The 10,838-nt window shown below is 40.2% G+C and overlaps 1 protein-coding gene across 2 annotated transcripts in view; it reads right to left on the reverse strand.

The window, feature by feature from the left end:
- Positions 1-9,598, reverse strand: part of mta1 (metastasis associated 1) — a 44,477-nt gene extending 34,879 nt beyond the window's left edge. For both annotated transcript variants that reach the window (XM_008399153.3, XM_008399152.3), the window contains exon 1: positions 9,451-9,598. In XM_008399153.3, the coding sequence (XP_008397375.1) occupies positions 9,451-9,478 (28 nt within the window). In that variant the 5' untranslated portion in view covers positions 9,479-9,598. The remainder of the gene's footprint in view (positions 1-9,450) is intronic.
- Positions 9,599-10,838: the final 1,240 nt, after the last annotated feature.

A 10,838-nucleotide genomic window follows, 5' to 3' on the forward strand; every position in this document is an offset into this window, starting at 1 on the left:
CATGTCTGCACCTACATCTAAAGAAGAGGAGACTTTGACCGTCTTCGTTTTTCCTGGTTAAGGAAGAGTAAGTTACCAAGAATGACACGACGACAGTGAGGAAATGGTTAACCGTCAAACAGTAGGCTGTTTGAGAGTTTCCACCATGAGAGGAGTTGTAGCCTAGTAGAGAACAGCCTGGAGAGGAACTCAAAATGAGAGCAACAGAGAGAGAGAGAGAAAAAGAGAGAGAGGGCCTGTAGGCACTGAGCAGCGTCGCTCAGTCTCTCCGTTTCCCATGAGCCCTCCCGCCGCCTCACCCAGCGTGCAACCGCCCGACCATCCATCCCCCACTCCGAGCGTCAGCCAAACAGCAGGCTGCGGCGGCTGTGATGTCACGGTGCAGGCAAATTTCGCGTGAGCCAATCAAGGCATTTTCCTGAGCCCCAAAAGAGAGAGCCTGTGGGGCTGATCCAAACCAGGCCAGAGAGAGACTCTCAGACTCCAAAATGCATTTCAGGAGAACCGTGACGTACTGAGCCGCACGGATTTTTAAAAAGTAGGCAAATTAGCAAAGACAGTTGAAAAATAAAGGAAATATACACAATTACATCAAATTAATTGTACATAGAACAAGAAAGCGTAGAGGGAAGCATGTCAGCCATAGCAAATGAGTTACTCAGACTGAACTCTTTACCAAGAAACTACTAAATGTCTTTATTTTGTCTTGACCAGAATCTGGGTTGCTGAAATATGAACAGGAAGTGCTTCACAAAACCGTCAGAAGCCCTCTCCAGATCTACACAACTCATGAGAAAGCTGTCACAATACCAGCACAATATGGTATCGCAACTGCAAAGGACTGATCAGACTGGGTTGGCTTTTAAATTTCATCAACCAGGCCCATGAACTCTCCCTGCACACAATGCCCTCACCTGGTGTAGAGTGGCCGAGATGCTAAAGCTCTCAGAGGCCAAACAGGACATCAAGTAAGCCTGCATCGACCTCCAGGATGCAGGTTTAACATCCTGGAGGTCGAATTTAGATGAACTGTGATTTTACCATTTGACAGTCTGCTGAGACATTTACATTACTTACAAAATCCAAGCAGAGCTACTCCCACAACGGCGGCTGCAACACTTTGTGCATGTTCAAATATCTCATCCAATGATTACGTAAGCAGGTAGTTAATAGCCTGCAATGGACCGGCGACCTGTTTACTGTGCACCTCTCCTCTTGCCTATTGGCTGCTAAAGATAGGTTCACCGCCCCCGTAACCCCAAATAGGATTAAACAGCTACAGAAAATGAATGGATGGAACTTAACACAGTGGTCCTCAGTGTGAATTAATTGTGTTGCAATAGTATTTGCACCCTGTAAGCTCTCCCTCCCCCAACCCCATTTTTCCAAGTTATAATCATAAACTTTAATGTGTTTTGTTGGGATTTTTAGTAGTAGAGCGTTATCAAGGTTGTGAAAATTTTAACAGATTTCTTTGCAGAAATAAGTATAGCTCAGTCAGATCTGATGAAGGGCATCCAAACAATTTTTTTTGTTAAACTTTCCAACATATTCTCAGTTATATTTGAATCTTGACTTTGAATGTTTCAATTAATGAAATTAAACAATTCCCCCGTAACTGTGATTGTACGGTTAGGGTTGTTTTGTTGCATGAGAGTAAACCTCCACCTCTATCTGAAGTCTTTTCATTTCTCCAACCTGGTATTCTTCCACATATGACCTATGTTTAGCATCATCCATCAAGTCTCACCAGCTTCCCTGAAGAAAAGCATCCCCACGCCATGACACTGCAATCACCATTAGTCTTACCTGAGCAGAGCACCTTCTCTTTTTTTCTTTCTACTGTTCCATAAAGTCCAGAGTCCTGGCATGGAGTATAATTTGTCTTCCACATCAAAATGATGCTCTACTTTCTGTTGGCCCCTCGCTTAAAATACGCTGAAGTTTCTAGCTGTAACATAATATGTGAAAAAAGTGAAAAGGGGCTTAAAAGCTGGGGTGGTATCCATGCCTACTGCAACATCTGCCGACACGTGTTGATCACCTGACTGAGATCCAGCAGTTCCTGCCAATGGCACTCCAATTAAAAGCTAGAACACAGCATGTGACTGGTAGGAGAGAACTCTGAAGAGACGATACCAGTTCAAGGACATGAAAACCTAATCAAGTCACCAGTCGGCAAAAACAAAGAAGGTTTAAATAAAGATGGCGTGTTCAAAGTTATGCATCCCAAGACAATGATGAGGACGGCCATGCCCACGTACGAGAGGAGGAAGATCCGCCCACACTGGCATAGATGAGGGATGGAGGTTTCTATGGTAATAGCTGGAAATGTAATATTGTGAAGTCAAACTTATCTTTCTTCTATACTTAGATAGTAAAGCACTCCCCGATTCACATAACGTCTTCATGGATATTCTTAGAGGTCAGTGTTTAACAGAGATTTATGTGAAACAGTAGAGCTAAACTCATGCATCAGCCATGCGTTCTGAACAACTGCAACATTTCTGCTTAGTCTGAAGCCGACCACATCTGAAATTTGAAATATTTCTGCTCCTGCCAGCAGGAAGGGGAAAAAAAAAAAACAACAACATTTAGCTGTTGGCCAACACTATTTATTGTTACAGACATCGGTGATGTTTGGTCTCTGAAATGCAGCGATGGTGATACGTTGTTGAGGGAATGTAATTGCTGTCATGCATCTGTCCAACTGGCTGTCCTGAACTTGGCAGGAAGGCTGCGAAGAAGCCTCCGACTTTCACAGTGTGAAGCGCACCCACCGGAGCTGCGGGCCGAGACAACTGCCAGCGTGGGAAATTAACACCAGCGCCCAGCCAAGCAAACTATGAGCTCTCTCAAAGTTTTTTTCCACTTAATCGGTTTGTGTATCGGTAAATAACTTCAAGCATCTAACGAATCGCACCAAGCAAACATGGAGAGTTCCTCTGCAAATACTAGATGAGCTTCACTTACAGCAGTGTTTGTTACAATACAACTTGCTTGAACACAGGAGTATTTATTCACAGCAGACGTGAAATTGTCCCAAAATGATATTCCGGTGTCCGTACGATGGCTGAACATCTTGTGCGAGCTCTAATCACTCCTTATGTCTATTCTGGCTGAGGCCTCGATTCCCACTAGAAGGAGCTGCGCTGCGTTCCAGCTGTGAAACATTTTGTTCTGTTCTGAAAAAAGGTTCTCTCGCACCAGAACCGTTTCACCAAGTGCGAATATCACCGTGCTAAATGTATAAATCAAGCTAAATCATGTTTTGTTTTACAACTCGTTCACCATTTTCTACCAAACCTCCGTTGTTCGTGTCCCTGTTAGGGAAGAACAGATGAATTGGTCAATTTCTCCTTGACTGGCAGGACAAATGCTGGAAATTTTAAATCTCCTCCTGTTTAATAAATGCATCAAAAAGAAAATCTTAATTTTTTCTTCTTGTGAAACACATTCCAAGAAAAACATATTACTAATGCACGTTCTTTGCAATTAGTAAAACTCTGGATTGGGACAAGGGATCCACAATGTCGATGTTGGTCTTTTTTCTTTTTTTTTTTACATATCGGTATCAGTCCGAAAAATAAAGCCAGGCTTTATTATTTCGGTGCATCTCTTTTTGGGACGTGAGCTTTAATAATCTCTTCATCCCTTCTAAGATCAATTCATTGACTACTCAAGAAACTTGCAAACAAATGAATGTGAAACATTTTTTTCCTTCTTCTGTGGTTAATTATTTTTACAAAGGTTCCAACAAGATTTTCAAATCATTTCCACTGTTTTCCAGACTCAGGATTTCCAAACCCTTTTAAACATTTTGTGAGTGAGCGATTGAATGTAACAGATAAATAGAGAAACGGATAAACAGATGAATGAGAATATCTTGGGATTAAACAATATTTGAATATCTTGGAGTGGCAAGATATTGGTAAACATTGCAATGATAATATCACTTGTGATATATGCCTATATATATATATATATATATATATATATATATATATATATAGGCATATATATAGGCATATATATATATGCCTATATATATGCCTATTTTTCCCTTTTGCTCTCATTTGGGCTTCATTACTTCTGGCATTTTGAGCGTCTACTGCCATGAGACTCTGTCCAAATGGCTGAATAGTACATTAGCACAAAAACTGCAAGTTCATAACATTAGCCAATAATTATTGCACTCCAAACAGTCCTTTTCAATTTGTGTATACTTCTGTCGTCTTGCACAAAACTACACCGACGGTTAATCAAGTAAAAAAAGACAAGTTTTAATTAAACTCCAATGAGAAAACAAAAGCAGTATAAAACTCTCTAGATTAATAACAGTAAGTGTGAAACCCTAGAAGGAATAACTTTAGTAGTGTAATCTAACCATCGACTCAAGAATCAAATGATCTTCTGTTCCACGCAAGTCTTTCAGAACACCATATCAGCTGTTTGTCACATGAGACGCTGCCTTCTCGTCAAAACGTTGGCGGCCCTTCTAACATTACTGCTCTCTCGTCAGATCATGTCACAAAGCTAGTAAATACGGTGCATCCTGTTGAAACAACAGTGGAATGGGACAGCTGCATGTGCTGATATGCAGCAAGAGGACAAGCTCAACTTTAGGCGCCGTTTGTTGGAGTTGTCGATTAAAGATTTATTTTTGCTAATTGAGCCGAAGTAACAGCCACACCTCAGGTAGGAAAATCTGAGCAGTTTAAGGCAGGAGTGGGCAATCCTGGTCCTTGAGGGCCGGTGTCCTGCAACTCTTGATGTCTCCCTGGTCCAACACACTTCAATCCAACAGCTGAATCACCTCCTAAGTGCAGTCAGGTTCTCCAAAGTCCTGCTAATGACCTCATTATTTGACTCAGGTGTGTTGAAGTAGAGATACATCTAAAAGTTGCAGGAGACCGGCCCTCGAGGCCTGGAGTTGCCCACCCCTGGTTTAAGGCCTACACTTACTTTTGGTCTCTAAACATGACTGATCCGAAGAGAAATCGCACCAACTTGGATCCGAGTCATTTTTCTTTTTTAAGAGAAAGCCCCAGCAGTTCCTATTGTTGACATGCTAAAATGGAAACATTCATGTCTGTAAGCATGACTTAATAAAGAGAGAAGGGCTCTCTGAACTTGGTTTCTGTGGAAACCATTATTAGCGAGCCTTGTGCTTCCTTGGCCAATCGCACTCATACCGGCATCATTTTCTGTTGAATCATTCAACATATTATAAATGCACAAAGTATAAGGTTGAGAAAGAAAATTCATAGATCATCTAATGCAAAAATCCCATCCATGCCTTCTGTCTCTAGCTGGATTTTGTCTGTTGCAGGAATCATTTCCATCCAGTTGAAAACTAACATGGCCACCTTCAATACCCCTGAGATGACGAGTCATTGGCTGTGTGAGCTCATTGTTAGTCATCAACACTTTGCGCACCAACACTGGCGTTGCATGTGCCGGATGAGGAGAGTGCGGCCAGCACGGTTAACAAACAAAGACATCAAGGCCTAAGAAGCCATCTTTTGTCCACTGCTCTTTGAAAAGGGAAGCTGCTGCCTTCCCAAGACGGGCCCTATTGTCCTGAAAAGTTATGGTTGTCTCTTTGAGGACCAGGCTTTGTCAGGACGCTAGGTTGAAATTATCTCTGAGAGAAAGTTTGTGATTTTTGTTGCTAGTCTTTTTTTTTTTTAAACCTTTTTAAAAAGGTTAAAAAGTGACAATTTTTGGGGGCCAAATAGGAAAAGAAATTCACAAAAGATTTCATAAATACACGGACATCGAATGTTTCCTGTATTTTGCAGTAAAATGCATTTAAATTAGAAGTTGAATAAATAATGTCCAGCACTAGGAGATCACTCTTCGTTATTTTGTTTGATCAGCTGTCAGAATCGACGATATCAGCTGGCCCAAGCAGGGATCAGGAGACTGGGTGAAATACAAATACTTCTGAAAATAATATGCAATGAAAATTGAAGATGCATGAGATTTGAGCCTTCTATTGATTATTTATCCCCACAATTGCTGAAAATACTGCAAAAAAAAAAACAACAAAAAACAATAGCTTACATGCATTGGTAGAAAAATGGAAGAAGGAGGATGTGAAATGTCAAAGTGCGAGTAAAAAACGGTTTATTTTTGGCCTAAACTGAAATCCATCTAAATACTTCAGCCCTCTATAGTTATTTCAATATTTCTTATACAGACCAAACACGCCGTTAAGAGACGCACCAATCAGATTTTACTTGGCTGATGCCAATTGCTCCTTTTTTTTAAAGGACTAGAACGCAGGAAAAAAAAGAGAAAATACTCACCCGGCTCCTTGATAGAGGCAATAGCTGTGTATTCTTAACCTCTGACATTTTACAAGTTATTTTAGAAAAACTGAGTCAGAGTTCATGTTATTGGTTGATGTGTTTATAGACCAAAAACAGAGGGTATTTTTAGTTTTAAAAGAGAAGAATTTTGCAGTATTTGACTTGTCTGACTGATGAGGCTCGAAGTGAAAACTGTGTAAAGACTGGCGCATCTCTACTACTATCTAAAATAAATAATTAATAGCCTTACATAAAATAGTTCGGTCTTTTTTCCTTAATTACATTGAACTTGCAGACATGCAGCGCAACAGCATGTGGGCCAAATCCCACAAGCTGAAAGGCATACAGCAGAGGAAACCTGTAACGAAGCTGCTGTAGCTACTCGGAGACAGGAGATGTGAATCCAGGCTCCTTGGACCTGTGTACGAGGCTGGCAGCATCGAGACATGCACCGAATTAAGCAATATGTAGCCAGAGAAGTGTTATTTTTCAACCTGGCCTTGCTTAATTTCACACCGTTCGCTGCGCGTGCCCGAGCCAAGCACAGAGTCCCCGCAGCCCCGTTTTACAAGACAACCGTCGGCCATCGAATGGAAACGGGCCCTGAACATTTAAGTTATCGTTTTCACTTCCACGCTCCCTTCCCTTCATTTACACACAGCTGGAAACAGAACTGTACAATCAGTACCGTTTTATCCGTCAGGCTCGGTGACGGATAAAACAATAAAAATAAGAAAGAATAAAGAACCTACTGTGCTCACAGACTAGCCCAGCAGCACGTCTCCCTGTAATGACTCTGGTTGAGAGTTAGCTTTAAAGCTAACGTCCTTGTTGGCTTTGATAACTTTAAAGCTAATTAGTAAAACTCAATCGGCCTCACTTGAGTAGTTCCTCCTCTATAAATTTATTCGCTTTTGTCAGTTTCCCTAACTATGTAACTGGCTGTAAATGATTTAGTCAAGATAAAGTTAATCCTTTCAAAAACAAGCTTGAGCCTCTGGTGACGTCACAAAAGGCACAAGAACCCAATCAGACCTCTAGAGGGCACCCATTTGTATGCTTTTCCAATTTTTTGCAGTTTATCTAATCAAATTTCTCATTTAAGAGTTGATCGCTTCTGTTATGAGCGACTGCAACAAAAAGTTTGAGTTTGTATCTCAAAACACAACATGGATTTCTGGAAACTATACCAACTATAAATAAACAAGGTTTCTGCTACTTTTTTCTGTAGTTCTGGTCATTCTTTCATAAGAACATCACTTTCTCAGCATGAACTACAAGAAAATAACTTTGTTTTATAACTACCATGAATAATAAGCAAGTTAGAGAAAAATTAACTAGGTGTTTTCATTCATCTTAAACATTTAAATACGTCTAACTTCAAGACCTTCTAACAGTAAATGGAGATTAAAACAGTTACTAAGAAACGTCTTTATTCAACCATTTGAGTCCCTGTTTTTCCAAATCTTGCTACTTAGACACAATCCAATGAGCCTAAGATGGAATAAAATAGTTTCGGGCGTGTAAGTGAGCTTATTAAAAAAAAAAGAGAGAGAGAGAAAGAAAATAATAAATGTAAGGCCAAGTATGAATAATTTTAACATTTTTAAAAAATCATCCACGGATTAAAAAAAAAAAATGCTGATTGCAGCTGGTTTATCCAAGATGATCAGGTCAGATAGGAATGGATTTTTTCCCCCCACGTTTCTCCAAACATCTTCAGTTCCTATGATGTTTTCTCCAGCGATGCAGTCACCCCTTTATTCCCACCAAATATGTTTACCAGACAGGGGCTGAAAACGAGCAAGTCTGCCAGTTGGCCAAAACACGCGTCCACCTGCAGTGCAGACCACACCGTCATCACCACGATTCAAGTCGATGCCAGAGGTGAACGCATTCAAAAACTAATAGAAAATTTTAACCACAAACTTAACAGAATTGAACGAAATAAAAGTTCAGAACTCAGCAAATGTCACAGTCACCATTTCACCGCGTTATCCATCATGAACTGATGATCCTCAGTCAAATCCGAACTCACGTGTTCAGTCAAAGCCCTTGCAGTCACATTTCAGAATCTATCAGAATCTGTCAAAAGTTGCCTCTCCTCCGTAGTGTTAATCAAGGACAGCTTTCTTCCTGTGCCTCTCCTGATGTCATCGACCCAAAAACACACAAGCTTTTGTGTGAAACATTAGAAACATTTATTTTCTGAAATTGTATTTTCTGAAATCTCACAGTGAAAATCCATGCTTCCTTACCCAGCTATAGTGTACATTTGATTGAAAGGGGGAAAAGTACACCACTGGAGAGCATCTTTAAGTCACTCTGTGATCGTTTTTCTTTGCTTTAAACCTAACAAATATAACAAAACACTGTTATAATTAAACAGTGGAACAGCAGCCAGAACTTCCTTTTGGAGTGTTTTCACTGAGCACCATCAGGATGTAGCAGAAAATGAGTGGGAGGGGGGAATCAGGAATCTTAATTAGGTATTAGAAGCAATTGCCTGTATAAAAAAAAAAAAAAAAAAAAAAAAAAGACGGAGAGGTGACCCTAGTTGTACATATGCAAAGGATCCAGAAGGATGCTAGAAGATTTCCACCCCCCGTCATTTCCATCTGTTAAAACTAAGTGTACCCTTCAACTTTTTTTGTGTCCCTGTTGCCTTCACTTGCCTGAACTCCTGGATGCTTTGTCAGTTAAAAGCGGTCCCTGGAGGTCAGTGAAGTGCTCATAATGCTACTTCTAGGAGCGAGGACATGAAATAGTTGAACAAAGGCAAAAACTTTTGGGATTTCTCAGACAAAAGCAACACTGACGATACTTTAGGTGTATCATTACATTCAAGTTGTCCGTGTGTATGCCGAGTTTCATTAAAGGAAGAGAAAATAAAACAAAGGAAGTGTGGACATTTTGAAGCAATTTTTAGTCCTCATCACCATCCCTTCTCTTCACAGACTCACCATCATCTCTCAGTGAGCTATATAGCTTTAGGGAAATAAAAAAAATAAAAAAACGAAGGGAAGCAACGACGGACCACGCTCTGTATAATACACAAAACCGAGTCTGCGTCAACCATGGCGAGAGCGACTTTAAGCGATTACTGCTAGAAAATGTAATCCGCCAGCCTTACCTCCAACCCGGTACATATTCGCTGCCATGACTGCCCCCGGTCCCTGGCTTCCTCTCCAGGTAGAGGGGTGGCTCTCTTCTCTCTCCCGCTGCCGCCGCTGTGTGTTGGAAAATGGAGGATTGATCAATACGAAACAGACTGGCAGTGAGCTCTTAAAGAGACAGTACACCTCTACGTAACTCAAGACTGGCAAGGGGAGGAATGTAACAAAAGGCGCGTTTTTGACTGCAGGAACCTTTTGTAGGAACCAGGGTAGTTTTCTGGGGTCTTTGTTCATACTCACCCCATCCCGAATTTCCACTGCTTCTTCTAGGCTAAACACAGATTACCAGGTTGATATTTACCTCTTTAAAATGCACTGCAGGGGGTCAGGGGTGGGGAGTACCTGATGTACTCATAACTACTGAATGGAGTTTTGTGGAGGGAGTGATAAGACTGTTTGCATTTTCTCAGCACTGTGTTTCTGTCACCTCAATTAAAACCCGTCAAGAATTTATACACGGACCATCTGGAGTCAAATGTGTATATATGTCTCTTTTATCCTACATACTTTAAAAAAAAAAGAAGGTCTGCTTAGCTGTGCTTCTCTCAAAAATGAACTCTGTGAAGGAGCTACTACTACTAACTTTTTACTTTTCTTGAAGTTAGTGAAGTCTGCTGGAAATCGATTCCTGTTTAAAGATGGATTTTGATATGGGTTTGTGTTTGTTTTATTATTATTTCGTTTTTTGTGTGTACTTTATTTTTCAAGAAACTTCTGTTATACCCCAGGCATTTAGTGTACCTCTCAGTTTACAGGGATTTTAATACTGTTTTTTTAGTGTTTCCACTGTGTTTACAACCCAGGTTGTACTCCTGACAGTAACGCTCCCTTTTCTCACTTCAAAAGTTATAACTCATTGCTATGAGTTATAACTTATGAAAGGTGTTACAGAATCATTAGTTATAGTTTAATTACTTAAAATCTTAACTTTTTTATTTTGCCAGTTAGAACCTCTTTACACTCTCTGTCCCACAAACGGACAATAATTGTGATTGACATATTTGATTTAAAATCTGTTCTAGATACACATTAACACGAGTTTTGGAGTAACTTTAAATGGTTTTAAATGAAGACTGTTATTGAACTACCCTTAAATTAAGCTGTTGCACTAGGAGATGGTCCATATGTGTAAATTTGCATGAATGTTCAAAATTGAAACCTCTACTTGTGATCAATAACAAGTGTTCCTTTGAACCAATGGAGTTTAACAGATAACAAGCTCTTTTTCATTTCACCCTTGAGTTTTATTATGCTTCCAGTAGCTATGCCAACGTAGCTTACATGAACAGTGTAATTTTTTTGTCACACCATCGAATGGCACAGAACAAAAATCTCAGAGAAATAA

The sequence above is a fragment of the Poecilia reticulata genome, chromosome 22 (assembly GCF_904066995.2).
Source record: "Poecilia reticulata chromosome 22, P_reticulata-male-v2, whole genome shotgun sequence".
Lineage (NCBI taxonomy): Eukaryota > Metazoa > Chordata > Actinopteri > Cyprinodontiformes > Poeciliidae > Poecilia > Poecilia reticulata.